Source organism: Amphiura filiformis, chromosome 15 (assembly GCF_039555335.1).
Source record: "Amphiura filiformis chromosome 15, Afil_fr2py, whole genome shotgun sequence".
Classification (NCBI taxonomy): domain Eukaryota; kingdom Metazoa; phylum Echinodermata; class Ophiuroidea; order Amphilepidida; family Amphiuridae; genus Amphiura; species Amphiura filiformis.
The window spans coordinates 7,024,776-7,050,108 of NC_092642.1; the positions used below are offsets into that span (position 1 = coordinate 7,024,776).

The 25,333-nt window shown below is 35.6% G+C and overlaps 1 protein-coding gene across 12 annotated transcripts in view; it reads right to left on the reverse strand.

Annotated features, from left to right (window-relative positions):
* The window catches only part of LOC140171188 (orphan steroid hormone receptor 2-like), a 57,933-nt gene that overhangs the window by 19,651 nt on the left and 12,949 nt on the right, over positions 1 to 25,333 (reverse strand). For 4 of the 12 annotated variants that reach the window (XR_011861576.1, XM_072194392.1, XM_072194388.1 and 1 more), the window contains exons 2-8: positions 18,975 to 19,174; positions 13,850 to 13,954; positions 9,371 to 9,442; positions 8,685 to 8,894; positions 7,860 to 8,046; positions 7,186 to 7,365; positions 4,257 to 4,334 (exon numbers count right to left, since the gene is read on the reverse strand). Coding sequence is in view for 11 of the 12 variants with exons in the window: in XM_072194392.1 (XP_072050493.1) it covers positions 4,257 to 4,334; positions 7,186 to 7,365; positions 7,860 to 8,046; positions 8,685 to 8,894; positions 9,371 to 9,442; positions 13,850 to 13,954; positions 18,975 to 19,115 (973 nt within the window). In the remaining variant the exon portion in view is untranslated. Of the gene's footprint in view, positions 1 to 4,256; positions 4,335 to 7,185; positions 7,366 to 7,859; positions 8,047 to 8,684; positions 8,895 to 9,370; positions 9,443 to 13,207; positions 13,299 to 13,849; positions 13,955 to 18,974; positions 19,175 to 20,188; positions 20,210 to 25,333 lie in introns of those variants that run through there. The other 8 variants (XM_072194390.1, XM_072194391.1, XM_072194393.1 and 5 more) reach the window with 8 other exon arrangements.

The following is a 25,333-nucleotide window of genomic DNA, read 5'->3' on the forward strand; positions in this document are numbered from 1 at the left end:
AAATCAGGTCAAACTTAAGCTTTTTTAGTTGCAATGGTTGTCGAATTCTGCAACCTTTCGCCACAGAAATAGATTTTCGTGGTAGAAATGAATCTTTTAAAAGCGAGAAAAGCACTAAAAAGCGAGATTCACGGCGAGAAAAGCGAGATTGCGTTTTCTCTCTAAGCCTACATATCTAAGCCTACATATGATTGAAGTAAATGAGATTATTATCGTTAACTTCCACCTTGCTACAAAGTATGGGAAATGTAAACCCTTAAAGTTCATATGGATGGGAAATTTGCCATATTGGATTGTTGCATATGGGACCAATGTAATGTACCTCTGGTATTTATTAGCATTGCACAGGCCCAAAATCGAATTGACAAGTGCTGTATTTCTAGGAGCGTTAACAAGGTTTGTGCTTTTATCACCACAACACATACAAAACAAGCAAATACTGTATAAGACAGCATTCAAGCTTTGACTTACATTTTGTGGACAGAATGGTGAAAACATAAAGTGAAAGATATCCTACTTAAAGGAACATTTTCTAGGGTGAAATTTTGTGTAGAAACTGAATCTGACATAAAAAATGCATAATTATCAACTTGAAAATTTTCCCCATAGCACTGTACAGGCATATTTCTGCCCGAAATCCTCAAATATCATGAAAATTTGCTCTAAAAAATAAGTCCTTCAAAATGGGGATACTTAGGGCTAAATAAACATAAACTTGCTCTAGAGGGAGGTATTGGCAAGAGCAAGTTTGTGTTTGTTTAGTCTTAAACCTCCCAGTTTTGAAGGACTTATTTTTTTTAGAGAATCCATTAATTTTTTCACGCCCTCAAAATTCTTAGGGGGGGGGGGGGTAGCATATTGCAAGTTATTTTTCTTTTCTGTAAATGAAGCTTACTTATTTATTATATTACCATTTAGCTATTGAAATACTGAGCAAAAAGACACTTAAAGCATCCCTATAGCTCATACGAATGATGAGATATGGCCTTTTCAAATAGAAAATGAGGCGAATATCGTACTTTTTTCCAAATCAATTGTCACCCGAACACTCAAGTTTCTACTGCTGCTACGGAAATAAAGAAAGATGTTGATCCCATTCAATGCTTTTAATATCACAATTGTACCCTTGTTACACAATTAGTATAGAAAATTAGGCTCTATTTAATAGTGTTCATGTTCATACACTCACAGGAAATCTGCAAGTCAATTTTTTGTCACCCCAAAACGGCTATTTTCGGTCAAAATCGGACATAAAATTGAATTTTTCTTGAAATCTATAAAAGATAGGGAGTTTTAAGTGCCAAAATCTGAAACTACATGATATTTTACCCTTGGAAACATATAAACAATCAAGAATTTTTATTGTTTTCACCCCTAAATAATTTTTTCACACTTTTGTCCGCCAAATGTAAGTCAAAGCTTGAACACTGTCATAAGTGGTAATTTTCGCGTACAGTTATTTTCGCGATTTGGAGTTAGACATTTTTGCGATTGTTATTTTTGCGATTGCATAGTCTTGCCTTATACTTGCAATACATTATTACTTATATTCCCGAGGTGTTAATTTCGCGGATGGAACTCCATTCGCGAAAATAAAACCCTCACGAAAAATTACCACTTTAAATCCAAGTTTGCAGGGCACATTGGTAAACTTATTTCAGAGGTAGACTATTTTGCTTTCCATGTGCAACTCAAGGCAGAGACCCAACACTGTTAGTTGTCCAACATCTTTTGTGTACATGTTTGATGACAACTGATTAAAGAAGCCCAATGGGAGATTCATGATTTATAGAGCAATATGGGGTGCTACAGACTTGTGAATCCCCATCTCTCACTGCAATGGGCTATTCCAGTTGATATCCATACACCTGATATGTAAGACATGTCACAACCTTAATCTCCCACAAAGGGGATGTAGATTTCATGGAGTCACCTATTCAGACAATCCCATTTGAAATTCACACTCCCTGTGTGGAAGATTAAGGCCATGCCTTCAAAAGGGAATATATGGATTTCATCTGGAATAGCCTGATATCAGGGGGATTTAGCCAGCACCTTAGCAGGGACATCAATGATTATATAAACTACAGTGGTGATACCAAAAGGGTCAGGAAAGATTCACTCTCTTGGACTGTTTCTGCCTTCTTATCCTAGAACATACATATATCTTTCCATGTGAACAAAAGCCGTAAGATTACTAGAACCAGATCATCATTCCTTTTCCCAGACTTCAACCATACAGTATATCACTGTGTTATTATAATCCTGTTTAGCTACTATTGTGTTGTACAAAATGTACACTATAAAGTTTGTTCTGCCCACTTAGGAAAAGGAATTATGATTTGTATTTTAGTAATGCAGGCAGGAATGCAATACAGGTGCAACATTTCCTCCTTTTGGTACCACTCACCTGCCACTAATTTGTTGTGAAATTGCATAATTCCCTAGTTGCAGTGCCATTGCATAGCGATACATTGTAAACATGCAGACAGTGCAGCTATACACATCCAGTAGGATTTATGTACAAATGTTAACCAAGCAAAGCATAGGAGGAGACTGTAAATAAGGCTTTATACACACTACATAGGCATACCATATTTGTATTACATTGTGGTGGTAGTAGTAGAAATTGTGCTATATACAGGTACGTTAATATATATTAATCCAAGAGGCAATAGAAATACATCAATGAGCATACATACTGAAAAAGGGTGTGCTCTTGCATTTTTTTTTTTTTCAACTGAGTTCAGATTATATGCTAACTTAAAAAGTCATCAATCTGTAATTGGGCTAACACCTTCATACACTTTAAATACTCAATGTAAAAACACTAATTTATTATTTTGTGTACAATTCACAATGTAAAATGTGCTTCATGGATTACCTATCAATAATATTTTGACTAAGATAATGAAGAAAAAAAATCCCTTCCTTATTCCCAGGATCTGGGTGTAATGATTGCATCATACTTATCGTTGAAATTTCAATATAGACAAGTAAAGAACAAGTATCATAAACCTGCCTTATCTGCTCTCTTTACATTGTTCAACAGTTAAAAAACATGTTTCAGCATGTCTGGCAAAGTGTGCACTGTAAAAATGACACCAGACCTATCATATGAATGACCAGACCTATCAATGAAGATTCAAATATCCTTTAACCAAATTCTTTGCATGTTAACTCTGACTGCACTTGTTCTAACAGCCCTCTTGCTGTGGCAGATGGCTGGTAAAGTAACTACTGCTGAATCCATTATTGTACTGCCCTCTACAGAGTTAAAAATAGTTCAACTATAGACTCGGTATAATGAGAATATAAAACCAAGAGGGTGCTATGTAAAAACCACTTGCCTCTTTCATGTCAGGAATTTTTGTTTTGAGTTTGGCAAACATTTTTTTCCACTTTTCTTTATCTTAAAATAAAATAAAACTTAAGCGAATGGATAGGCAGGTTCTTATCAAACAATGTAAGGAGTGTGTAAAAAGAAAGTAACATTTACCAGTGTTGCGGAGTAATAAGGCGAAGGTTTGGATAGGCTTTCCTTCAAGGCTAATTAAACGTTGCTTCAGACTGTAAAATTACCCTTCAGATTCCATTTATTCATTTTGATGTAGTTAGTTTCCAAAACCATATACACCTTTCCAAAATGTTACCGAGTATTTGCCCCATCCCCTGCATATTAATTATCATACATGCACACATGTTGAATCGAGCAGAGAGAGCACGATTGACTCAATGAGAATCTAGCGATCGTTTTTCTGCAAGTTAGCTCTACAATATATTATATTCTTGAACAGTTGGAACAAGATAAGTCTCCCCACCAAACATTGCATTTTCCCTCGGACGACCAATTCAACTGAAAATTATGCTCATCATTGTATCTGTATACAGCAACCTAATCCAGCACATACATGCTTACATTAGAGAGATTGCGATTTCCAAACGTACGTATCGAACGCCCATGCAATCTTTTCAAAATCACTCTCCTGTGATGGGATTTGAATCAATTGCACAGGCGTTTGATTCTATGTTTGGTAATTGCAATCTCTCTATTATGTTTTGAGTAGTTTAGTTTACACACTAGTCTGTGTTATATCAGATCTTGGCACACACCTCCCCTGGACTAATTTTTCACTCAGTATCAATGTATTGCTATTGCCTCTTGCTTATAAGATGTAATGTCCAAGTAATTTAAGTTTCCTGGAATGTTTCGACAACAGAGGAATTTATGGAAGAGTAGAATTTATTTCACCTACCAAGCTCTTGAAAGGACTGATCTTGGGAGGTTGGCGCTTCTATATTGTGCTCCACCGTTCTGTGCTGTCGGTTGGGGGCTGATGATATACACACAAATAAAATGCAATTCAGTTGCCTAGATACCCTCCATTTTGATTTTTGGTTTGTTTTGTTGGTTGATTGATATTCTTACTAGCTGATTGCTTGCTGGAAATCCCAGGATTTCTCAATAATGGACTTATTGTAAGGACATTTCTGACAAGATTACGCAAACATTAAAACAATCCTTCATACTTTGAAGTTATTCATCACCTCAATGTAATGTACTAAAATGTAAAAAACATTGGGATTTTCCTGGGATTTGATGGTGTTTTAATAGAGAATCCGGGATATTGTTTGAAGATTTTATAGAAACAGCTTTGTGAAATAAACCTCATACACATATCTTCAAACAATAATTAATAATACCAGCATTAAAAATAATAAAATCAAAATGTGTGAATTGCATGCAGTTCTTGTTCTAACTTAAGATACAAGATGTGACAAGGGTCCTAAAAGTTACTGAGATTATCAATTTAAAATGTTAGCAGTGTTAAATTAGCTCATCAAATTGTTTTGCTCCCGTTTCCATTGAATGTTCTGGATCACAGTACAGTTACCACCATCCATCCATTTACGACATAATTTATGTGAATGAATTAAAGGCACACCAGGATATGTATCACATGCTTAAGATCTCATTTACATAGGGCTCTTCTATTTAAAATTCATACACCCCTCTGGAAGATGACAATCTGCTATCAAATCACCAGTTGAAATTATACGGCCAATCCAGGTTGAATTTTTTGTGCACTTTTGTTTGAATCCAGCTAAACTTTGAAATCTAGTTGGATTTCACACAATTTGGACGAAATTGGGGCAAATTTGTTTGGTATTCCAAAACCTTTCCCACCTTCTTCTTCTTCTTCCTTATAAGTGCCTCCCTCATATGTATGAGTATTGTCGCACTGCGTACAGACAAGCTGTACTTATTTTTTACTCTGGAACCTAGAGTAGATGAGTGTATTTTGAAGTACAGTCAACATGACCGGGATGATCCCCTGCTCTTTTGAATAGCCTGTGGCGTTCTTTAACGTGCACACTACATTAATGTGAGAAAATATGCATGTACAGGACCGACAGCTTAAAGTGCCCTCCAAGCACTAAGCAAGTAGAGTGAAGTGTCTTGCTCAAGGACACAAAGAGCCGGACCTGGGATTCGAACCCTTGACCCTTGGGTTCACAGTCCTATGCCTTAACCGCTAGGCCACGCTCTCCTTGTAGATGGAATGGCTAAAACTATTGAATTTAGTTAAATTACAAAATCTTTAAGGTGGGGTGTGGTTTTTAAAATGGAATAGCCATTACAAAAAAGTCACATTTCTGTGGCCTTGATCCCTGTACCAAAAACAAATAATAATGGCATATCTTTGGTAGATTCTTAAACTTACTTTAATATTAGACTGTTGGACTATTTGAATAACTAAAACTTTCTTGTTCTTAACAGGGAAACACTTTCATATTCAAATTTATTCCGAATACCATTTCATTATACACCTTTGCTAGTAGTTATCTGGTTCTTAACATTAATTCATAAATAAGCTACTAGATGCTGAAAGATAGTGGCCTCCTTCAATATTGTTCAGAATATTGATCAAGTCAAGTTTAGTGCTGTAAATAATGCAGGCACTTGTGTACACGTACAAATCTCTCTGCCTTGAAATATACAGACACCACAGTTGAAAAGTAGTGGGCAAAAAGCGTCAATTTATTGAGAAGTCTTTCTTGGTAATGGATATTCAGAGGTAACCAAAACCACCCTTTGCGCTGAAGACGGCTAGAGTACATTCTCGCATTACCACCAACAGTACTTGAAATGGTTGATACAGCAATCACTTCTCAAACAACCTGTACTTTTGATCCTATCATGACAAAAGAATCATCAGTCTTTCCTGGCAATGCATATTGCAAGTCAATTTGAAATATACAGAGCGCGAGTTCAAACCTTTTTGGGAACGCATTTCTTGTAAATCAGAGCATGTGACCCCTTGTTTAAATTGGGTCACTTTTGTGACAAAAATCAAATCAATTCCTGTGAACTGGCGCCTCTTTACCGCTTCTACAAGTTTCAAGACAAATTGTCAACATATTCTGACACACACAACATCAGCCACAGGCCAGTACATCTCCAAGCAACTCGCATCAATTCCACAAAGTGCTTTTTTTCCACATGAGCAAAATTAGTGGCAAAATTTGATCTACCTCTTATTGAAACATGTGAGCCTGACATTCCCTATACGCCACAATCAATACTCTAGTCAACTGGGTATTTACGAGCCTTGTGTAAGCGAGATCTTTTGCATGGATATTTAATCTATGGATGGTGGTAACTTAAAAAGAATCCAGAACAGTTCATACAGATTACAAATAGCTCTATATATGATAGAGAAAATGGGAGTAAATAATAAACAGAACTAGTCCTGACAATAATGAACAATCGCACACTGACAATGAGATGGGAAAAAAGAAATAAAATATTACTTAAAACTTGATGAATTTATTCTTTTGAATGATTACATATTTGAAAAGGAAGTAATAAAAGACAATAATTGAATCTCAACTTCAGCTATTTCTTCTGACGAACCTCTTCATGTCCGAGGTGTAAAATTATCGGACTATTTCAAATGTCACAAGAGCTTGGTAGGTAAAATAAACCTTGAGGGGGGTGGGAATCTGGTGTGCCTTTAACATGAACCCTCAAGTCAAATACATATACATATTCAAAAATTTCACTCACAATAAAGTATTATATGGAAGACCTTGTCTTATATACGCATACACAGTAATGGAAGGGAGCAAAGTGAAGATGTGATAAAACGGGGAGAGATGATGGGTGCATTGCATACTTACAATCGGATTTCATGCCCATTGCTAGGCATTTCTGTAGACGGCAATACTGACAGCGGTTACGATGATGCTTATTGATGGGGCATTCTTTGTTGCCACGACATGTGTAGCCCAGGCTCTTGCGGATGCTACGCTTAAAGAAGCCCTTGCAACCTTCGCAACTGACGGCACCATAATGGCGGCCTAGAAGAGAAGCAGGAAACAAACAGGACTTATCGTAACAAATCTCACAAGAACAGGCAGAGTCCAGAATCATCTGCTATGAAGTGAGAGAGACAAAATTGCTATGCTACTCTGTGATATATTTCATGTCAATACAATGGCCTGCAATGCAGTGCACGATTTGTTACACGCGATAGAACAAATGGCCTTCACAAATATGTGAGAATCCTCAATCCATACAGCACAAGGACTTTGTCCATTTGCAATGGATCCGTTTCTTAATTTATAATCTCTTTGCTTTATAGTCCTGCTATAGTTCTCTTTGCATCCTTAGTCCTACATTACAGACTAAGACTAAGATGATCTTATATTAATTTATTCCATCTGTTGAACAACATTTATGAAACAATCAGGATCAGGAATGTGCACATTACACTGGGAAATAGAGCTAGGAACCACTCCAGCATTATCTTGTCTTTATTTGTTTGATTAGGACACACCATCACCATAGTTACCTGATGCCCTATCTCCACAAACTACACACAATTCAATGGGTCTCTGTGGTTTATGCTCCAATCCTAATCCTGTCTTGATGAGGAGGTCGTTATTTGGTAGCTTGGCAACCATGGTACCGTCCATATGTGGTTGAGGCACTCGTACAAGCTGCTCTACCGTTTGTTGGTTGATCTCTACCTGCTGCACCTGTTAGGAACAACAATATGGATTCATTAGTTATACACACTGTTAAGGTACAAGTCCCTGATTAGCCCAAAGAAATTTTAACTCTAGCTTACAGGTGTGTAAAAAATGTGGTGTGTTAACATGGGGGTGTCCACTGTTCACATACATGTATCTGGGGTCCCAATTTGGCATTTGTAATTTTACGTTAGTTGTATAGTAAGCACGCCAGGCAAGTACTGATATGGATGTTACTTGTCCAGAAGTCTTGCTGTAAATGAAACTTGTTACAAGAGTCAAACCTACAGGCATCCATTCAAAACTTCGAAAAGATAATTATGATTTTTAAAGTAACCTAACCTGACAGGCTAAGGGACAAAGTCCTTCTGAAATTAAGTTGATGATCATGGTGAGAACATTTTTGAGTAACTTTGAAGAATCTTAGCATGGATTACAAAATTAAGCAAGAATCTTCTTTTTTTTTCTAAATGGAAAGATGGCAAAGGGTAGAAGAATAAATAAGAACATAGGGTCACCCATTTTGGGGCATTACAGCTGATTACACATGTCAGTTATATGTCGCTAAAAGATGATCCCTTCCCAAATTTAACGGGTGACCCTTTGAGCAAGCACAAACACCGCAATTATGGAAGTATACTAGCCTTATCATTTTCCACCATGATGTATCGTTGTGCCCCACCCACCTTGAATGCTTCTACCGGTGTAGGTTGTCCCTGTATATACGCTGTGGTGACAACTTGTCCACTTGGTAGGGATGTAATGGTACCGCCAGGGTTAGAAACCATGACATGCTGTACTGTAGAGCCTGCTGGTAGCTGCTGTACAACTTGTTGTACCATCTGCTGATGTACCTGATGATGCAAAAAATAAAGATGGACAAAAATGTTGAATTATATGATGATGATTTGATGATGATAAGATGAAGGAATGTATCTCATTTTATGAATTTGAACTATTGAATTGAACTATCAAACACTGGAGAGGAAAGGTTCCTAGTCTACTTTTTACAGAACATAAATATTACTGACTTCTATAGCACACAACACAAATGAAATCCAGGTAGAGATAATTAACAGAGAAAAAAACACTAAAAGAAACTAAACTAAAATTAAATTAAATAATAACTAAAATAAATGTATAAAATAAATAAGGAAAGACAATTATTTAAAAATAAAAATGGAGATCTGAATACCTGAAGAATGGATTCTTCAGGTCCAATTTGTTTGGGAAGGCAAAAATCTGTGTCATGTCAATGCTCCTAAATTCATTCAAATTTTTATCATTACGGGATTAGGTTAGGGTTGTGCTCAATGTATAACATGCATACCGGATCAATCTGGCCAGGACTCTGATACATGGAACCTTCTGGAAGCTGTTTGGATGTAGCATACTCGACAAACTAATGCATGGATTACAAGATTATGCAATAACATCACTATGTGAACTCACGCTGCTAAAATAAATGTATGTGTGGATGGTACATGGATGACAAATTGAAGATTACAACTGTAAATGAGCACCACACGTGTGTCACCCCTCAAAGTTGGTAAACTGATGTTTATATGCAACCCACTTTTGACAAATGTCACAACAAAATGTCCACCTCAGCATATCAGTATAGGCATTTACGTCTATATACATGTATGCAAGTGTAAAATTTTATTGAGCCCTCTGCTACATAGCCGCTTTCGCCAAACGTTTGACAAACATTTAGCAATCAAAAGCGTTTGCCAAACGTTTACAGGCGTTCTGAAAATGTTTGACAAGCGTTTGTGCTCGGCAATTGTTTGACAAACGTTTGGCGAAAACGGCTGTGTACCCCAGAGCCTGTTACGCACATTTTACACACATTTTAAAACCCACTGTTAGAACTCGTCAGGAGATGGAACTCATGTGATAACCCCAAGCTTGTGGTGGCAAAGGAATTGGATATTTAAATTGGCACTACTGAATATTCCTGTATACTAAACGGCTGTTTTTATTCCACAATTGACCAGATTTAAAGGATAGGGGTTCGACTTTTGGGTTTTGCTTTTGCAGATTATTATTTATTGCATTGACTTTAAATAAAAAGGAATCTCTTTGATTTTTTCTGACAATAATACTTTAACCATGTGAGGTCTCTCTCTCTCACTCACTCACTCCCTCCCCTGAAAAATTATTTTGCTTTGGTGACAAAAAAACCCACCAATACCCACCACCCTGCATTTTGGGGACTTTTTTAAACCATTTTTTTGGCTGAAGTGGATTGTGGAAAAAAAATCAGAACATTTTCCAAAACATAAAACTTACAAAACATTTTTAGAATTTTTCATGCTTTCTGTAATGGTTATTTAGCCTCTCCCAGAATGAAGTAAAAAGAACTTGACTGACCAACCCTACTTGGCTAACTAGTCCGTCCACCCATTAGAACAGGGATTTTTTTTGTTTTATCATAAAACCCATCACAAAACTTGCATAAAACAGCACCACTTCCAAGATTCAGCAAGGAAAATTTGCTGTAACAATCAATAGTAGACTTGTAAATGTATGTGCATGTAAATGCCATAGTACTCAACTACTTATTTGTGTCACCAGAACCCCAGGCACCACAACATCACCCACTCACTAAAAAAACCTGACAAATAACTTGACAAACCAGGTGAGAGAAATACATCTTGGAATTGGGTGAGAAAATAGAGTGAAAGACAGTTGACAAAAATAAATTGATAACCTGAATACATGTAGTTTATAGGCAATGACAAGTTGTGAATTCTAGTGAGGGCTTATGACATCTGTATGCATTAACTTGGGTAGACGAGGGAGAGAAGGATGCGAAGAATATACATGTTACATGTATGAGAAAGGAAAGAGAGAGAGACAGAGAGAAGACAGAAATGAATAAGTGACAAGTTTCTAATTGATAATCTCATTTGCAATCATCCATAATGGGATGCTGCAAATCTCCAAAATGGGATTATGTTTATATATTTTTTTAATTTGTATCATGAATGATAACAGTCAGTCACTATCTCAGATTGATTTTAGAAATCAGTTGCCAATTCAACCACATGTACCCATGTAATTTACAACTTTTGCACACATTTACTTTTTTATTACCATACAGTTCAAACAATACAATGTTAACCACCAAAGTATGAAAAGCAGGTCCCATCCATGCATGCATTTCAAACAATTGTTCAATGTTCCATTTTTGTTGATTTTAAGGTTTCATACTTCAACAGACAGATTCTAAAGACCAAAACCAATTTGTATCTAGAAATATTTCATGCAAAATATGTACTCATCATGTGAATTAAGAATGGGGGTATAATCATTGCCTATTTCAACCTGATAATGATTATTAAACTATGCAACATGCTTTGGGGTATTTTAAGAAAAATTGTACAAATGAACGGCGGATGGATAAGGAACATATTTACTATTCCAACTTTGAAGCAAATGAAAAACATACATTGAAATGTGAAGAAAAACAAACATACACCTTACACAGAGAACAGAACTACACAATTCTAGGTATTCATAATACGATGTGCTGCCAGCGGTTGATCTTTCTTGCCAGTCTAATTTTTGACCTCTACGGTCGACATCCCCGCCCTAGCTAGTTGGATTTTCATGCGAGTGTGATAATAATGTTGAAAACAGCTCCACGAAGGAGTCTGTGTGATCAATAGATGCAAAATGGATCGATAACATATAACGAATTATTGTAAATTGATGTTTTCGTGTGTATTCGTTTGCAACATCATCATTATTGACATTTAAAAACTTAATAACATGTTCCTATGTTGCCTCATATTACACAGGATTTGGATGTTAACCTTTTTCCCATGATGCATTGCATATTTTGGCATCTCCCCAACCGCTGGTGCCGCATCGATTGTGAATACAGAGAATTAAACCTGATGTGTTTCTTGCATGTTTATCAACAAATGTTTACAACGGGGTTTATAATCAATTAAACACATGTTGATATTTATGAACTATGCTATGTGTGCATATCAAATTGTATACAGAGTATATCACAAACATTCAAAGTAAAAAATAACTAGACAAGACATTTATTTTGACAGATGCTGTACTGGTTCACTAGAAAGAAATAAAGAGATTAAGACAAAAGAAAACAAAATGATAACAAATTGAGGAAAGTTTGCAAGATCTACAGAAATTTTTGTCAAATTTGAATCTTCATTCCTTTTACAACAATGCACTTTCCGTCAGCAATTGCCAAATGTACGGGTGTAATACAGTTTCCAAATATCTGAATACTCTGAATACTGATAATACTGCCAACTAATGGCAGATTATGTGTGCAGCAAATCAGGAGCACTGCAAAATGACGCACAGGTGGGTGCTATAATTTATGCTGATTTTAGAAACAGAATAATGATTCAAATTTTAAAACAATCGTGCATACCAAGAAAGAAACAAATAATGATGTCAATGTACTTTGATTGATACATACTCTAGAATTGTTTGTGTAAAATGTACACACAATTCAAAAAGACTGAGTTGCATGTTTCTATAATAGATTCCCAATCAACTTAAGTTTTCAAAAATTCTTTACACTTGCATCATCATGAAGAGGGTGTCCTAAACCCATCAAAAGGCTCTATCTGCCCAACTGAGTGGTCATGAGTTACAGTTTGTTTATAAATCAGTTTTTAGAATTATTGTAAAAACCAAATCTAAAACTTATATATTTTTCTGCCAACAGTTTCGCTTCAGGCTTTTTCAAAACACTATTGATTGACGTTATCAATCCATCTGCTTTGGAATGGGCAACTTCACCGGATGCTTCAATTTTATTTTACCAAAAGCAAAACTTCTATCTCCAGAGGTGATTTGGAGCAGAGGATCCAACATCCGGCGAAGTTTCCCACTCCAAAGCAGATGGATTGATAACATCATAGTGCTCTGAGAAAGACACAAGTATTTTGGTGAAATTGTCAGCAGAAAAGTGTATGTTTTCATTTGGTATTAACCGACTCTAAATTAATGAGTTATGATGCATTGGAAGATCTGTGATACTGCTCTACCATTTGTCTCAGAGTGTGTATTATATCAAGTACATAGAGAAGAATAATGTCCATGTACAAGCCCTTACTGCCAGGTGTACCCATTGAAAATATGTACCACTATCAGTCACACAATTTCAAAATACCTGTTGTTCTTCCGAGGTTTGCATTTGCTCCTCGCCTCCGTCTTCTGCTGTACCTTCCACGTGGTGGATTTCAGTCGTGCTCCTTTAACACAATAGGGAAACATGGGATCGAACTATAGTTCTTCTCACATCGAGTTTGGTAGTGATGTCACTGCAGTTTTTAGGGCGCCTAGCCTTGAATTGCATGCCCTTCTTGTAATCACTGCATAATATGCTCTCATTTTAGGGCGGCATAATGCAATTGCTCTCTCGCAACATTTTTATTAAACGTCAGTCCCAAACTTAAGGTGAGAAGAACTTATAGAGTATATTTTGATCAACACGAAATAGGCAGGAGTTTTTGATGTCCTCATTCACTTCTTAAACCACCCTCCTACTTATTTTACAACCCAAAACTCCTTAAGTAATACTAAAAAGCAATTTTATTTTTCTCTATCCATATTTCCATGTTATTTTAAACTCCAGTATTAGATATATCATTGGAAGAAACCGGCCTATTAAGTGCTTAACAAAAGTATAGGACCATGACCACTGCATTGTATCAAGAGCACCACATGATGCCTTGTCATGGCCAATATTAACACACCCCTTGTAATAGTGGTGATCAGAAACAATTTGCCCTATATGTGGGTGGGATCTTACCTGATCATCAGCGGTTTGTACATGTACTTGTTCTACGTGTCCTTCTGCTCCTTGGACCTGGATATGTTCTTCAGCACCTTCCACATGGTGGATTTCCATTGGTACCTACATGAAAAAAAAAAAAAAAAAGAGTGTAATGTTTAGTGCTTAGAGCATCACAATAAGATTAAAAGAACAAGAACAATCAATTGCTACAATTGCATCACCACAAAGTAAATTGGCAGTATCTGTACATAAGTGGCATAGAAGATACTGTGTTTTGTCTTGGAGAAACAGGTGCTTTTGAATCAAAGAGTAAATGCAGTAATACACGAGGTGATATTTGACGTCATTCCCTAGCAATTTGTCGGCAATGACCATTGTTCCTTGCCTGGCAGTATGTGTGCGCATGTTTTGTTCAGGACCTGTGCTTTTAAAACTCCCGCCGCATCACAATAAGGCCAATGACCAGTGTAGGGTACTAGAGTTTGCTGAAGCATATCGATGGACTAGTTTGCCTAGTTGATAAACACTGATGTCACCTCATCTATATACTGCCGAAGAAATACAGATCTGCTAATGACAACTGAAGCATACAATTTGCTAATTATCACTATTGAAGGGACGTGGTCCATTTTCATCCGTGTTCTGTTTTCTTCTATCTTACATTATGCCGTGCCATTAAAAACAATGTTTCCATTTTTATGTGAAGTTTAAATCTTTCCTGATAATATCACAGAATCTACTGTGTTTGGACATAACTTTTATGGAGTAAAATTTGCATTCATGACCTTCATTTGCCAAAGCAAAAATTATGTCTCTACAGTCTGTAAATTTAAGTTCCTAATATATTCAAATATTAGTCAGAAAAAAATTTGTTTGAAAAATGGGGTTCTTTCATCTAAAAAACTGTGACTTTGTATCACAAAAATGTGCAAAATCAACAACAAAAGAAACTATATTGACATTGAATTGGTATAAATTTGCAAGCTCTTTCAAAACTGTATGTCTTTGCATTCAGTAGATCTGGTTCAAACACAAAGAATTCATTTCATGGTTTGTGTGGGTTTAATATTTTACTGAATCCACACATTGTAATATAATTTCCACAGTGTTTGGCAAATAAGGTTTCAAAGGTCAACCAATCAGCCTCGTGTCCACCTAACAAGTTCAGGTAAGGCACTCTAGCTATGAACTTAGTCTTTGAAAATGTAATGCTAGATAAACGCTGCCTATACCCATTCCCTTCCTGACAATGTAAGTGGAGATTTAAAAATTTGAACAACATTTTAATTTAGTTGTATGAAATTAAATTAAATTCTATAGATATTTACATCAACAGTCGAATAATTTAAATTAGCAAATTGTTTTGCAGCACAAAATTAATTCCTGTACAATGTATTGTAGCTTACTGTATAAGATGCACTGTATGTATACTAGCATTGGCAAAACAAGAATCCTCTTGCACTATTTTATTTGTTTGCTTTAAAATGTCAGAGTTCATTCCTAAAGTTTTTTTAAAAACCACAGAAAAACAGTCCCCATGCAGACAAGGAGCTAACATTAGCACACAGACACACACACTTGACTATCATGTAGCACCACTAGCAATTATGAAGGAAAAGCGTTTAATAATGACACGGTTTGCATAACATTTATAATGTGCACAGCTGCAGGCCAGATCTCACTTCAAACAAACTGCAATATTATGCAGACTGTGAAGAGAAAGACATATAAACTGTTTTTTATGAGTAAATTGATAGCAATATGTGTTGTGCTGCCAGTTTAGTTACATAGAAACAGAAATTGTGGTGGCATATAATAATTTTCAAGATTTGCTAAATTGAACACAAATTGTTTACCATTACCGGTATAGAATTTGTATAATTTAAAAAAATCCTTGTTTTTCTTTGTTTTTATGCCTAGTTTGTAGCATCCTTTATTGTTTTGATTTGGATGCTTTACACAAATGCCAGTGATTGACTGTTTAAAAATTTCTTTCAGGATGGAGTAAAAATAAAAATAAAAAAATGCTGTTTTAATTTTGTATGGTCCGACCTTTTTCAGGGTTCATTTTTGGAAGGACCAAATTTTATTGTAACATTTGGAGAAATAAATAAGGTATTTGAAACTATCACCTTTAAAACCAGTTTTTCTTTGTAATTTTTTTTTCAATGTATTTTTAGTGAACTTTTTATTCAATGTATTTTTAATGTATTTTTTTAATGTGGTATTTTTTTTTTTTAACTCCAACCCTTTTTAGGGTTCATTTTTAAAAGGACCAAATTTTATTGTACATAACATTTTTTAGAAATAAATAAGGTATTTGAAACCTTTAAACCAGTTTATGTTTGTAAAATAAGTTTTATTTTTCAATGTTTAATTCTAGAAATTATTGTGCTTTACTCAGAAATTGACATGGAAATTTATCCCAACAGTTAACAATCGGAAAAATATCTCGGTGCACGGCAAAAAAATTGTACTTGGATCTATTGGTTATATTTGGATCAAAGCCTATGGAACTGGACTAAAAAGGTTAAAAGGTCAGCCTTGAATTTGCAGCATTGTGTGTGCACTGGCTGCAGTATGCTGTGATATTTTAGCTAGCCTGCAGATCTCTAACAATATTTACATCCAGACATAATCTGTCAATCAGAGACATATTCATACCAGTCTGCTCTTGCGGCTTGGGGCTAACATGATTTTGCAAAATGAGTTTCACTTCCTTCGAAATATCACATAAATGTTCTAGTCGGTGACATTTATTTAAATGCTGAGCACTCCTCTTGACTTTATGTTATCACATTTATGACAATTTACTAATTGAACATTTTGTGTGCAAGCAAAATAAATTTCATTTCTTTCATGTGTGTGATTGTGACAAGCATGCAGAAATGAGCGTGAACAACGTCTATGAAAAGGCTATATTTAGCTGCGTTATTAAGTACTAATAAATCAACTTTGAGTATTATATTTGATATGAATACGGTATTAGCATGTTTTCTTTCGCTCTATTCAAGCACTCTGTATATATTCACTTTGCTGTAAGTGTAAGAAAAAGTTAATGATATACATGTAGAGAAATAATGGTAATTTAAATTGAAGGTTTGTGGAAAAAAACACTAGAGATGAGGACACAATCAGAACAGATAGCTATTTTTAAAAGGCATTACTCTAAAAATTAGGGCTGCTAGAATACACAAAATATTTGCGGCGCAAAATTGAAAGGGCTTATTTTGGGCTCCGAATGTGTTTTTGACATTTGGATTTTTTTCGCGTATTTGGAGAGTCCCTTGATCTACATGTAGAGCAAAGAAATCTAGAAAATCACTAAAAATTACAACTTTGTATCCAAAAGGGGCAATTTTTTTTGGAAAATCAACCATGAATGATGTCCAGGGACTCTCCAAATCCACCAAAAAGACATTAAAAATTGCAAAAAAAAAAAAAAAAAAAAAAATTTAAATAAAAAATTGAGGTGCATATTTTGGCCTCCGAAAATCGCGTATTCCTAGGATTCCTAGGTCTAACACTGTGTATACTTTCCTAGGTCTAGCTTAAATGATCATTTTCATCCGCACTATTCGCAAAGAATGGATAGATGCATTATGCATGCATGTTGGTCTGTCTATGTAGTCGATTGTTGTGTTGTTTCATCGAACTGTTTATGTAATGCTCATGTTGCAGAAACAGCCTGAAGAATTTACAAATCCAATATATGGTGTTAAAAAAAGGCATTACCGTATTCGTTCCAATAAGCGCCCGTGCCCCAATAAGCGCCCACCAGGAAATTTCCAATTTGCTAAAGGGTACCATCAGTGTTGAAGTGACAGATAGACGTCGATACGGTGAAATAGCTGGAGGACTACAAGTCCTGTGTAAACTTGCAATACATTTTCTACATCAGAAAAGCTACTAGAACGTCTCAGGACCCTTTTATAACATACATAAATTTGTCTCTAATGAACACCCCTTACTTAAAAATTAGGTAAACCAGGTAAAAAATAAGCGCCCACCCAAAATGACTTTGTTAAGCGCCCTGGGCGCTTATTGGAATGAATACGGTACATTATCATAGTTGGGGTCTGAATATTTTTTGGGCAATGTAGGTTGGGCCTCAAATCAAATTGTACCAACAAGGCTGACAAACACTGAATGTCCTGTTAAAGTTACAGGAATAGCTAACATGTGATTTTCACTGCCTATATAATATGCATTAGAGAACCAATTGCTTGATGCATGGTATGGTACTTAGGTAGAAACAGGTCCATGCTTGCCAGATGTCCACACATACTGTACACATCCACATGTAAGCATTGTAAGGATACAATCAACACAGAATATTTATAAACAGGCCTGGAAAAGTGACTTTAATTTCACCATGGATTCACAGACTAACATATTCCATCTAGCTTGATATATGGGGGAATGTTCTTAGTCATCCAGTAGTTTCAAGTTTTTGAATTAAATCAAATACTGGAACTTACTTTATGCAACTTTGCGATGTTGCGTCTAGAACCACCAGACTTCATCAGCCAACTGGGCTGGTCATGTAAAATGGTTCTAGATCCAACGTCGCAAAGTTGAAAAAGTAAGTTCCAGTATTTGATTTAATTCCAAAACTCTATACTAGCTTGATGTATGATGCATGTGATAGGAACAAAACACAGGGAGGAGAAAGAGGAAGTTTATCATGCAAATTCATACTAACTGCCTATTAAACATTGAAGTCCAGGGACTGCCTTAAGAAATAAGATTTTCCTGCTGATATCCATACACCCATGGTCGCAATGACCTCAATCTCTTACATGTAGGAAGGTGTAGACTTCAAATGGAGTGACCTATTCAGGTTAACTCCATTTGAAATTCACACTCCCTGTGTGGAAGATTAAGGTCATGTCTTCCATGGGGGGGTGTGTATGTGTGGAAGATTAAGGTCATGTCTTCCATCTATGGCCAAGTAACACAATGCAATTTCCAAAGCAATTGCTTGTGGCAAACCACTTCATCAGGGCACATTGGTGACAAACAACAGAAAGGGACCTTAGGAACAATTGACCACAATGGTGTTTGCATGAGGTGGGGGGGGGTGCAATGGATATTTTCCAAGCCTGTTAAGTATACAAACCACTTTTTTTATACATACAAGTACCTGCTGATGAACAGTCTCCACCTGTTCTTCTGTATGTACCGGTACTTCGCCTTCCTCGCCACCTGTTGCCACGGTTTCCTCTGCTTCCTGGACCTCCTGTACCTCGTGGACTTCTTGCACCTGGATGCTCTCCATGGTGATGAGTGGGGATATGGTTTGGATGAAAGCAAGTTGAGCTACTTAGTCTGTACAACCTGGTTGATTGGTGCAAAAATAATGAAAAGAGACAAAGAAAGAAAAAATAAATTATGACAAATTTGTGAAGTTTGTTTCAAACACAATGCATTTGATAAATATTTATACAATTTTGTCAGGGCTTTCATAAAATAAATTTGATAAATATTTGGGGAATCAGAGTTCAATATAATCATGTTGAAAATCAGAAACAATGATCAGCTGTCAAATCTATTATTAATAGCCCTATTCATAGCATACATTGTATTCCTGAACATTCTGTGATTTTAATTTCATTAAATAATAATAACAAATATAGTAATGAAATTCCCAGTTTCAAATAGTAACTTTCCTACTTATTTGTATCTTGTGATCGTCACACTATTGTGGGCTGGTATTTAACAGTTTATGAATGGCTCTTGGGTCAACCATTCACACCCAATGTTAGTTATGTGCATGCATGAATTTACAATAAATTTGACTTTGATTTTAAAAAAATCAAGTCACTTTGGGGAATCCTTAATTTGCACACCTTCAAACCACACAAAAGAATTCAAAGCAAGTTTGAGATGTTTACAAATGTTACAAAAATCACAATAAAAACAAGAAAGAAAGGTGACCACAACAAACTAAAGATTTATGCTACTTGTTAATAATTTTTGCAGCCTTCTATTTAATTCAGCCTATAATTATTTATTTCACGCAACAATGTTGGGATCAGAATTGTTTAATACCGGTACTTTTGATGTACTGTTTTAATTTTCAAAGGAAACTTCACACTTGCTGTATTCTACTTTCTAGTCAGTGGTCACCCACAATCAAACAAAAAACTATGATTTGACCTGCAGTCCTGACCCAACCAATCAAAATAAAGTTGTCTTCCTTTGGTTTGAAAACAAAATCTCAGGAGTTTGGTGTCCACCAAACCAATCCCCTTAAAATAACAAAAACGACAGAAAATGAAAAATTAACATATTTTTTACATTTTCCCAAACAAAATATAATGTAAACCCTCAATATGTGCCTGACTGTACCTATTGCAAATTTCCTCCACCTATTACAATCCTCTTCTGTACCTAAGTACATGTACATGTACCATTTAATGGAGGTCAATAAAAAGGTCACCCTTGCATTGCAAATCTCTAGGTCACATCCAGCAGCAGCAGCTGAAAAGCACTGCAAATTTTACATGGCGCTTGCTTGTCACACTGAGTCAGCATGCTCGCTTCTATTTTTAAACAATCACACACTCAACGACTGCTTTAAAACGTTTCCTCCGCTACCATCATTCTGAATTCATCTTGCAACAAAAGCAAAAACTGCCGAGTGTGAAGTTAATATTCAAACACAAGCCTTCGTAAATTTACAAGCGGTTGTATACATCCTTATCACTGTCACCAATCTCTTACATTGTGTATAATTCATACTGGCACTGACCTTTTTTCAAGTGTTCCTGGAGCTGACCTGACATGCATATTGATAACAGCTATACCTGACACAGACTAAACCACACTTGCTCAAAACATATTATAACTGTGGATATGCTTAATTCCAATTTTTGTATTGGCAAATGAAACATGGCGTGCATGTGTGGGAGGCAGAAAAAACGTTAAAGACTGTACACAATGCAAAGCTGGCTCTGGCAGTGCTATAAAAATTGTGCCTGGTTTGAGTTCACTCGCTATTCTTTCAATGACATGACACAAAGGGGTTTCCATTCATGCAGGCACACACACTATTGACATGACCTGACCCACCGACCTCACAGTGAACAAACACTTTATTCAAAGTTTGAACACAAGAATGAAAGGCCAATGGTCAATTACAATGACCTTCTCTGTATAATCTGACCAAGTGAACTTCTGAACCCTGAGGGTCATCTCAATACTGGCAAACATCTAAAACTTTGTATGGTGGGCAGCACAGTACTAACTTTTAATCATGAACATGTTTCTCAGTGAGAAAATAATGGGAAAATAAAATATGGGAAAACATAGGTCCTACTTTAATTTTATGTTGTTGTTAGTTCTTAAATTAAATTATCAACTAAAGAATCTAGATCTACCGTGGTATGTGAAAATGTAATGTCAAGAAAATCCGAACATTTTGAAGCCCTTCCCAAATGATTCTGTACGTATGTTTGGCATTTTACTGGACTTCCTTTTCTGTATGGGTTAGGTTCAAAATATGCTGATTTGTTTTATAAAATATACTTTGGGACATCAACAAACAGCTGTGATTTTTGTTTTTCCAAAGTCAGTAGGCTCTGCTATCCTCTCAAATGTTGTTTTCTTTCAGTACTGCAATACTTACTAGGCAATGCATTTTTTTAAAAGTAACCCATTATTAAATTTAAACTGCTTCTGTCTTCAGCTTTCCAAAAATGCTAGTTTTGATAATTGTGGAGATATTCTTAATTTGAAACGAGTGTAAAAATTCACAATTTTTGAAAATGCCAAGGGTGGCGACGCCCCCAGGGGGGACACTCCAACTTTGAAGGTGAAGCGTATGTAGGGTTAAAAGACCCCCTTTTTCAAAAATGCCAAAAATCATGTTCAAACCCAATGACCCCATATTTTTTATATTTTGCTCTCACCGAATGCCCCTTACTGTGAAAGTGTCAGCCCTACACATGACATATCCATTTCATATTGAAGTAAGCCCCCCCCCCCCCGGGTGGCGAGAACACATGGCCTTGAAATGTTTTATACAAACATACATGTACAAACTTTTAATAGCGGGAAATCACTCTTTGGGTGAAACCCTAAACCCAGAGTAAAGTGGGAAACCTCAAGCTTTGAATAGCTACAATAATAATGTAAAAGCCATGACAACTGAACATAAAAGTTGTTCTGAACCATCCATGTAAACATCTAAGAAGCCAATTAGATGAAAGCTCGACATTTTTCAAAAATATTCCTTGCTGTTATCCCCTTCTTTAAAAATATAAATTTTGACAATTTGGGGATTAAACAATTTTTTATGCCGTACCATGAAACTTTATTCACCGTCGCTTAGAATTTGTATTTTATCCTCTACGGTTCCTGAACATTAAAATTCACATTTATCAACTTCACAGATTTCTAAAGGAAAAATAATAATTTGCTCTTCTCCCAAAACCTTTTTATCGATCTGATAAGACATGCAGTGCCCAATATATTTTTACGAACTTGTGATTTTCACTCAACCAAATCAAATTCATCAATTGATTATTTCCTTGATGCATATCATTTTGAGTGTCACAAACAATGTAATTTCCATCATGAATCCCTACATGTATCAACTTCATATATTTTATCCATGAACACTTCAGAATATTTTCCAACAAAATAAAATCTTTCAAAAAATGCATTGACAATTTAAGCAAGGCTGTGAATTTGCATACTGCTAGCAAGCTCTATGCAACTGAGCGAGCGCAGAATAGATGGCGACACGACCTTTGTCTGACCTCAGTCAAACACATCTCTGCATTATGCACATCCTCTAGCAAGCAGACTCAACATTGCTCTCTTACACTGTACATTACCATGCCTAACTATCTTGTTCATTGGTAGCAGCAGAGTGTGCTGTCACAGAGATGCCTTGGAACATTAGCTATGCATTCAACGGCAGACTACATTAGTATTTTGAGCAATGACGCATATCGCACATATATCCATGTTCAATTTATAGCATGAATATACTACATGTATGTGCAATGTCTGTCTCTGAAACATGTCGCAAATCTAAATTAAAATAGTTTACATTATGTACAGTTTGCAGACAATTTAATAAATGCCAAATGTTGATATTATTAAAATTAAGATGTTTATTAGCCAGTTAAAATGCAGATTTTGATGTTGTATTGTATGTCTGAGAAATATATACAGGATCTTTTCACAAAACAAAAAGTGAAGATGACAATGTTATATCAAGGGGATACAAAACTAAAGCCACCAATAGTCATAGTTGTGACTTATTAGGGGTAGTCATTAAAGGTAGGGGGGTCACACATTAGCTCATTAGGTGTCTGCATACGACCCATAAATGAACAATGGCATGTTTTGAGAATAAAAAAATATCAAATTGTTTTCTTCATAGAGACCTAAACATTTTCAAATATTTATTTAGTATATGTGTAGTTACAAAAAAAATATTTTTAGGTCTATTGACCTTTTGAATTTTACACGGCGGCTCTGTGAAAGCACCAGAGTATTTATCAGCAAAGACCAGTGTCTGGATCCGCAGAAGAAATTAAGAAATTGCCTTTAGAAAGTGAGTTTTTCGACCTGGTGCCAACGATGTAGTGAATTTTAAAGTTACTTTTTCTGAACCATGAGAAATGTATCTGTATTTTGGCACAACTTGTTTTTTTCTACGATAAATTTGAAAATTTGATGTTTTTTTGCCCGAAACGTGTGTATTTTCCCATAGGAAACGCTGTCCAAGGGTGAAATTTTGATATGATGACTGTAGATGATGAGTTACCCTACTGTGTGCCACATGTGCAATCAAATTGAGACTCCTTTTTCCTGAATCTCCACAAAAATATCTTTCTTTTGACGTAAACAAGAAATTTCTAGGATGTTGGGTTAAAAAATGGCAATATATTGAAACATTTGTTTTTTGGCCATTTTCTTGTGTATTTTCCCATAGAAATTGTTGACCTTACTTGTGAAGTTTTCATATTTTTCCATTTCTGGAGTGTAGTTATCAACATATTATGACCAACTTGTTGTTTTTATCTACTGCAGTGGTCCAACTTGAAGTCCTAGAGTTGTTTTACCTTGAATATGGATGTACAAAGTTGATATTTTTATTCCGAGGGTGTCCGTAACTTGCTGTTTCATTCTGTAGCACTTTTTTACATTGAGCGGCAATTTCCTTGATTTTCTAGATTTTTCCCACTTTGGAGGCAATTTCTCACAATATTTTGATGCACATGAAGCTTTTGTTGTTGTTTTTTTTTTTTTTTCCCAAGGGTTAGAGTTGGCTTAGTGTAAATGCAGCCATTCACAATTCATATTTTTAATCTGAGATTGTCGTAAATCTGCAATTTTATTCTGCAAGGGGTTAAAATGAGAGTGCGCCCATCCTTGATTTTGGTGTTTTAGTCCATATTTGGAGTAATCTTTTTCAAAAACTGAAGCAAATGATGTACCTCTTGACATATCTATGTTGAAAGACTCAGTTATACAGCAACTTTAAGTGAAAATCTGACATAGGAAGCATATAATTTTGATTTTTTTAGTCTTCAAACATGCCATATTAGTCGAAAACATGCGTTTTATCAAAATCATGCTGAAAAACAGCCATTTTTCGAACTTTTAAATTGGCATAACTCGAAAACGCTTTATCCAATTTGAACCATTTAAATTGCTATCTTCATCATTTTGCAAGATGCTTCTGAAAAACTTAATGCCAAACATTTATATTGTAGATAAAAGAATGATGTGACCCCCCTATTAAAGGGGACATAAAAATACAGCTAAATTTACGTTACCCCGATATAAATTGTTTTGCATTCATGTTTTTATTTGATTTAGACCTCAAATAGTAATTCTAGTCGGGACTACATGCAACATTGTATTTGACAGCTACTAAAAATATTTGCTGAAATTTCATCTGCTTGTATGAACTGATGAAGACTCAAAGGCAATACTTGCAAAGAATCAGGGTTTGATAAAACTGGTGTCATGGAGCAAAATGCTCCCACCTGCTACACAAATTTCAGCTTGTATAGCAATTTTTACAATGTAAACATATTATAAGAACATCACCTAAATAAGGTTTTCGCTAAAAATTGCTACGCAAATTTTTCAAAGTAAATCGAACCCTGCAAAGAATCTCCTCAAAAACAAACTTAAACCATTCCTTTTCAAGTTTCTTTAAAAAATGCAAAAATTCTTATTTTCAAGTTTGTAACTTTTGATTCTCGTGGAAAAAAGACAATGTTCTTAACCTTCTTCAGTGCAAGTGTATTCTGCTTTCTGCCCTGTTCCTAGTTGGGGAAAATGCCAAAAATAATAATTTAGTATCCACAAAATGAAGTTATTGTCACTTCAGCCTTCATTCAATGAAATGATCTCCACACAAAAACCAAAGGCTCATCAGGCCTGAAAAAATAGGCAATTTGGCAATCTCGTTGCTGGGATATTTGGAGGGAAATTTTGCTTTTCTGGTTAAAGAATTACATTTGA